The 6,832-nt window shown below is 46.2% G+C and overlaps 1 protein-coding gene across 1 annotated transcript in view; it reads right to left on the minus strand.

Annotated features, from left to right (window-relative positions):
* MTMR10 (myotubularin related protein 10) overlaps window positions 1–3,580 on the minus strand; it is a 38,390-nt gene extending 34,810 nt beyond the window's left edge. Inside the window, exons 1-2 of the mRNA XM_065906842.1 lie at window positions 2,960–3,580; window positions 2,349–2,409 (exon numbers count right to left, since the gene is read on the minus strand). Of these exons, the coding sequence (XP_065762914.1) occupies window positions 2,349–2,409; window positions 2,960–3,019 (121 nt within the window). The 5' untranslated portion in view covers window positions 3,020–3,580. The remainder of the gene's footprint in view (window positions 1–2,348; window positions 2,410–2,959) is intronic.
* Window positions 3,581–6,832: the final 3,252 nt, after the last annotated feature.

Below are 6,832 nucleotides of genomic sequence, written 5' to 3' on the forward strand. Positions count from 1 at the left end.
GGCTAAGAGGATCCAGATTGAGCTGCAATCTCTAAGACAAGTAAACCACTGACAGTTAGGAAATAGGTTTCCATCTTCCCCAGAAAACTCTGACTTTTTAACAGAAAGGTAAGTCTCTTGGACTATAAGGAGATTAAACCAATCAATCCTAAAGGAAATCAACCCTGAATATCCACTGGAAGGACTGATGCTGGCTGAAGCTCCAATACTATGGCCACCTGATGCGAACAGCCAACTCACTGGAAAAGACCCTGATTTTGGGAAAGATTTAGGGCAGGAGGAGAAGGGGACAACAGAGGATGAGATGGCTGGATGGCATCACCAACTCAATGGACATGAGTCTGAGCAAGCTCCAGGAGTTGGTGATGGACAGGGAAGCCTAGTGTGCTGTAGTCCATAGGGTCGTAAAGAGTTGGACAAGACTTAGCAACTGAACCAGTTTTTAGTTGAACTCAGCTGGGAAAAAATCCTCCTGCAATGAAGGAGACCCCAGTTCGATTCCTGGGTTGGGAAGTTCCCCCAGAGAAGGGATAGCCTACCCACTCCAGTATTCTTGGGCTTCCCTGGTGGCTCAGGGAATCTGCCTGCAATGTGGGAGACCTGGCTTTGATGCCTGGGTTGGGAAGATTTCCTGGAGGAGGGCATGTCAACCCACTTCAATATTCTTGCCTGGAAAATGCCCATGGAGACAGGAGCCTGGCAGGCTACAGTCCATGGGGTCACAAAGAGTTGCACACGACTGAGGGACTAAGCGCACAAAGTGCTTAGAGCTTACTGATATGTATCAACACTTTCACAAGCATATCGTAAACACAGAAGTTAATGAAAATCAAGCTCTATCATTTATAGCTAAGACCATGTGGTTTATTAGTGTCAAATCAAATCAAGTATTGGAAGCAGGGAATCAAAGAACAGGGCCTGCTCAGTCAGAGCAAAAGGAGCCAAAGTTCAGTAGTTCACAGGCTCTCATTCAGGATGAGCACTGCTTGCCGCAGGGACATTTAAAAGACCAGAGTGACTAAGGCCAAAACAGATCACACACAAGGAGCAAAGGTTATTTATTAATTCTATTCTTCACTCTGGGGACAAGTGCAAAGGATTACTTAGTACATGCAGTTTGGCTAAAAAGCATTAACAAAATAAAGAGAAAGTATTTATAACTAACTTCCATAATTAAGTTTGAAACAATTTTAAAAGTTAACATCTGTAACATGGAACCAAAGGTTGATGTTTTAAATTTGTTTGTTCCTACTTAACATTTAAAATTTTACAGCACAAAATTTAAAGTTTCCATATTTGTTCAGTTACTACTTATAGAGCTTTAGTCATTTTACCAGATTTAGCATTAAGTAATGACTGAGATTTTAAAATGTCGATAGTAGCCACACAGACTGGTATTTGATAGCATTTCAGATTTAAAATGGGCTCTCCTGGTTACTGTCCCCAATAAACGAGTTAAACTACTGATTTTTCCTAATTGTCATATGATTACTATACAATTCAAACTACCAGTCAAATAAATATCTTATATGTGTTAAAACTAAAGTGTGTAACAATTTACCATCAATTCTTACTGATACCTCTAAGGTCATTTAAGGTTAATTTTGTTCTAAACCAGTGCTTCTCCACAGGGAGAGAGTTTTGTGCTTAGAGCTCCGCTGACAAAACAGTTTAGCAAGACATTCTGGTTCTCACAAAAGGTAGAGGAGGGGTTGCTCCTAGCATATGGGGGTAAAGGCCAGAAATGATGCTGAATAGCCCGCAATGCACAAGACAACCCTAAAACAATGACCAGGCCCAAAATGTCTGGAGTGTCTCTGTTGGGAAACTCCATTCTAAAGTGAAACAAGGAGATTTGCAAACACAGCCAGCTGACACCTTCAAAAAAACAACTGCCAAGTAAGTGATTCAAAGTGCACTAAGCTTTGTTATTAGTACAGAGACTGAGACATAATAAAAGTTGCTTTTCATACTATTGAAATGATGATCTATTAACCACAAACGCATGAAGTTGCGATGGGCATGAAGAGCAGTGTCCTCTCACTACCTAAGCAATTCATGACTGCTTAAAAAAAGAACATTTCAGGAGACAAAAAGAAAATGAGGTAATGACATTCTTGACAGTTTTCTATGATGCTTCAATTTTCAAGGACAAACATCAATTAATCATTACTTTTTGTTGCTGTCCTTTAGTTCTAACCAACTTTTCCCCTCTCCACAGTTGTTAGATGTTTAACTCACTAAAGTTTAAAGTAAATGAGTAAAGTTAACCACATGATACTAGTTGGTAAAATAATCTTAGGCCAGTATCTGTCAAATAAAGTATCTGCCAGAACTCTCAAGCTTACCTGGCAAAAGAACGGGCTCCAGTTTTTTAATCTTTGGTTCCGAATTATTCTTATCGTCAGTCTGAAACACATCAGCAAAACAAATCAAAATCAAAATCCCCCCCTCACTTCGTGAGGGAAGGCAAATTTTTTTTCTAAGTGATGACACACGCGACAGGCACGTATCCCCCCACTTAAAATTCTTTCACATTTTTACTAAACCCCTGTAAAGATCTGTTCGTGAAGGTATTGGGAGTCGGACCATAAAAACACTATTGCACAACCGCCTGAGGCGCCTCCAGGTGTTCACATTTAAAACAGGTAGGTGACCCCTCCCTCTAGAAGCCTGCAGGCGATGCAATCCCGCCCGCAGTCACAGCATGGACAGCCGCCGGGCAAAGGGCTAAGTAAATCCAGGTCCAATCGCTCCCTGGAGTTCCGTCTCCAAGCCGACAACAGCTGCGGCGGAGTTTTGCAAGTTTCCACCGAGCCGGCTGGGCTCGCTGGAAGGTGGCTTCCCCTCAACGGAATCCGGGGCCGGGGTCCGGAGTCCGGGACAGCCTCCCGGGCCGGCCCGCGCGCGGCTCCCCGGAAGCGCGATGAGAGGGCGTAGCGGGGAGACGGCTGTTTACCTGGGGCGGCGGCAGAAGGTAGGACCTGAAGGTGGGTCTGGGCGGCTTGAGCGAGAACATGATGCGGCCGCCCGCTCGGCACGGCCCGGTCGCGGTCCGGGACCCGCCTCCCGACGCCCGCGGGCTGAGAGCTCCCGGTGCGACTGCCCGGGCTCGGTCTGCAGCCAGCCGGGCCGGGCGGGCTGACGGGCGGGGACACGGCCGAGCGCCCGCCCGAGCGGGGAGGAGCCCGGGCCCATCCCCGGAAGGGGCCCGGAGCCCCGCCCCGCCCCGCCCGCGAGACGGCTCGCGCAGGGCCGGCGGCGGGCCGCTCCTGGCCTCTAGGCTGTGCGGGCGCCGGAACGCGAGGCCTGTGCAGAGCGCCGCTGCCCTGCCCTCAGCGAGTGCGCCGGGGGGGAGTGAGGCCCGGGAGCCATCTTGAGAGCGCGGCCCGGGCGGGGCTGGGGGCGCTCCTACGGCGGCCGGCAGGGTCCACGGCGGCCAGGGGGACGTACGGCGGCCGGCTGGGGTCACGGGGGCGACCCGCGAGGGTCACGGCGGCTCGCGGGGACGTACGGCGGCCGGCGTGTGTCACGAAGGCCATCCGTGGGGGTCACGGGGACGTACGGAGGCCGGCGGGGGTCACGACAGGTCACTGAGGACGCCGCTCGCTATTTCCCCAGCTCTCGCGATCGGTGTTTTCCGTAGTGAGGAGGAGCCCAGAGCGGGGAAAGGGAACCCTGTAGCCCGAGATCGACCGGTCACGCCGTCTGCAGCCAGCCTGTGAGGATCGGGCACCGGGGAGGCGGCTCGGGGCAGCAGGCAGTGACCGGGATCAGACGGTCAGCGCGGTGCCTTCAAGGTGCACAATGGGGAAGATCATCTCCCATCACCCGGTGTGTCTGTCCGTGCATGGATCCTTGAGACTGGGGTGTCCTGCTGAATTGCGTGGGATGCTGAGGCTGTTGACAGAGGACGTTGCCAGGCAACGTGAACGCCTCCGTTTACTTTAAGTTCTACCCTCTTTATTAAACTCCAGTGTGGACAAAGATATTAAGCAAGTTACCTTCCTTTCTTTTTCTGGCTATCCTAACGTGTGAAAATACCAGTGAGCAGATCAAAAAGCCCAGCGAGAGGTAGACCTTAACTGTTTGGACCAAATAGGCTATGGACCCAATAATTGCAAAGAACCAGCTACCTTTAGCTTATGAAGCCCAGAGCATTTCTGAACTCTAGCATGTTTCCGAACTGGAGCCGACTTGGGTGGAAGGGGACTGATGATGTTACATTTTGGTAAATTATTAATTGAAACTAGGTTTTTCTTATGTTTTGAAGAATAAATCCCTAATCTAGCATTTTATAATTAATGCCATAGGGAAGCTCCAGTGCGACCATCTGAGTCACAATCATTCTGACAAGTGTTCCTAATGGAAACACGAAAAAATTTAAGGGGCTTCCCTTGTGGTTCAAATGTCTGTATAGTAAAAGCTATGGTTTTTACAATAATAGTCATGTACTGGATGTGAGAGTTGGACTATAAAAAAGACTGAGCGTGAAGAATTGATGCTTTCAAGTGTTGGTGCAGGAGAAGACTCTGGAGAGTCACTTGAACAGCAAATCAGTCAATCCTAAAGGAAATCAACCCAGAATATTCACTGAAGGGACTGATGCTGAAGCTGAAGTTCTAATACTTTGGCTACCTGATGGGAAAAGACAACTCATTGGAAAAGACCCTGATGCTGGAAAAGATTGCACAATGGGGAAGAGGGCAAGAGAAGGTGGTGACAGGATGTGATGGCTGGATGGCATCACCAACTTCATGGACATTAGTTTGAGCAAACTCAGGGAGATAGTGCAGGACAGGGAAGCCTGGTATGGCAGAGTTGGGCATGACTTAGCAACTGAACAACAACCTGGTGGGTCAGTAGTAAAGAACCCATCTGTGATGCAGGAGATGTGGGTTCAATCCCTGGGTCGGGAAGATCCCCTGGAGAAGAACGTGCTACCTACTCTAATATTCTTACCTGGGAAATCCCATGGAGAGAGGAGCCTGGTGGGCCACAGTCCATGGAGTCGAAAAGAACTGGACAGACTTATCGACTAAACAACAAAATTTAAAGAAGACTTCAAAATTTACCTTTAAAAAAAATTTATCTTGGATCCAGAACCCCAGTGATCTTTCTGGTTAACTCTTTTCAGTGACATATGATTCCATTTTGCTCGGGTACTATAACTGTACTTTAAAATATCAAGTCCATCGAGTTATAGGTATTACAGATACTGCTGTACACATACATTTAATACCTTTTTATGAATTATCTGTGTTTCATCTGCATTAAGTAGTTAAAAAAAACTAAACTCAGAAAAAAGAGATCATATTTGTGGTTCCCATAGGCAGGGGGTGGGAGGAGAGGAGAGAGGTGGTTAAAAGCTACAAACTTCCAGTTATAAGATAAGTAAGTACTAGGGAAATAATATAATACATATAAATACATATAAAACATATAATATATGTTATATGGGAAAGTTAAGAGAATAAATCCTAAGAGTTCTCATCACAAGGGGAAAAAAAAGTTTTTCTCTCTCCCTTTACTGTATTTATATAAGATGATTAATGCCAATTAAATTCACTGCAGTAATCATTCTACAGTATACGCGAGTCAAATCATTAGACTGTACACCTTAAACTTGTGCAGTGATATATGTCAATTATACTTTAATAAAACTGGACAAAATGGATTTTTTCCCCACACATGCTCTGCAAGGAATGTATGGATCTTTCTTTATGCTGAAATGGCTTACTGTGACTTGGGCTTTGCCATACAGGTTTTAGGATCTACAATTCTATTAAGTGACCATACAATTAAAAAACCAAAAAATTGATTTCCAGATTTGTCTTGACCTACCCTAAATGTTAGGACCTTTTCAGATATCTAATTGTGGTAGTGTGCTTGGGTTGCCCTAAGGAAACATCAGTCACATTCCCGACTGGGCAGCTTATTTCTCACAGTTCTGGAGACTGGGAGGCCCAAGATCAAGTAGGAAAGATGGAATTCTGGTGAGAGCACTCTGGGCTTGCAGACAGTGGAGAGAGTTGAGCGGTGGGAGGTGGATGGTGGGTGGGTGCAGGGTGTCAGAACTCACTCTGGTGCCTCTTCTTTTTCAAGTTAATTTTTATTGGGGGGTACAGTTGGTTTACAATGTGTTAGTTTCTGCTGCACATGAATCAAATCAGCCATGTGTTTACATATATCCCCTCCCTGTTGAGGTGGGCTTCCCTCCCACTTTCCCCATCCCACCCCCTAAGTCATCACAGAGCACTGAGCTGAGCTCCCTGTGCTATACACCAGCTTCCCACTAGCTATCTGTTTTACACATTGTAGTATATATGTGTCAGTGCTACTCTCCCAATGCATCCCACCCCTCCATTGTGTCCACATGTCCATTTTCTATGTCTGCGTCTCTATTCCTGCCCCACAATGGGTTCATCTGTACCATCTGTCTAGATTCCACATATATGCATTAACATACAATGTTTGTTTTTCTGACTTACTTCACTCTAAAACAGACCCTAGGTCCATCCACATCTGCAAATGACCTAATTTTGTTCCTGGTGCCTCATCTTACAGGGGCATTCATTAATCCTGTTGGATTAGGATCCCAGTCTTTATGAACTCATTTAACATAAATTACCTCGCAAAGAGGTATCTCCTATCCAAATACACTCATTGAATTTCAGCTTTAGCGTCTGAATTTGGGGAGAATCAGTGCAATTCCAAGCACTAGTCTTAGTCTCCTTGATACTCTGTACCTTTGAAATAGCTGCCTATCTCCTTCTTTGTCCGTAATGTCACTCTTTTGTCCTCCTGTTTTTCTGACTCTGTTTCTTGTATT

The sequence above is a fragment of the Muntiacus reevesi genome, chromosome 15 (genome assembly GCF_963930625.1).
Source record: "Muntiacus reevesi chromosome 15, mMunRee1.1, whole genome shotgun sequence".
Taxonomy (NCBI): Eukaryota; Metazoa; Chordata; class Mammalia; order Artiodactyla; family Cervidae; genus Muntiacus; species Muntiacus reevesi.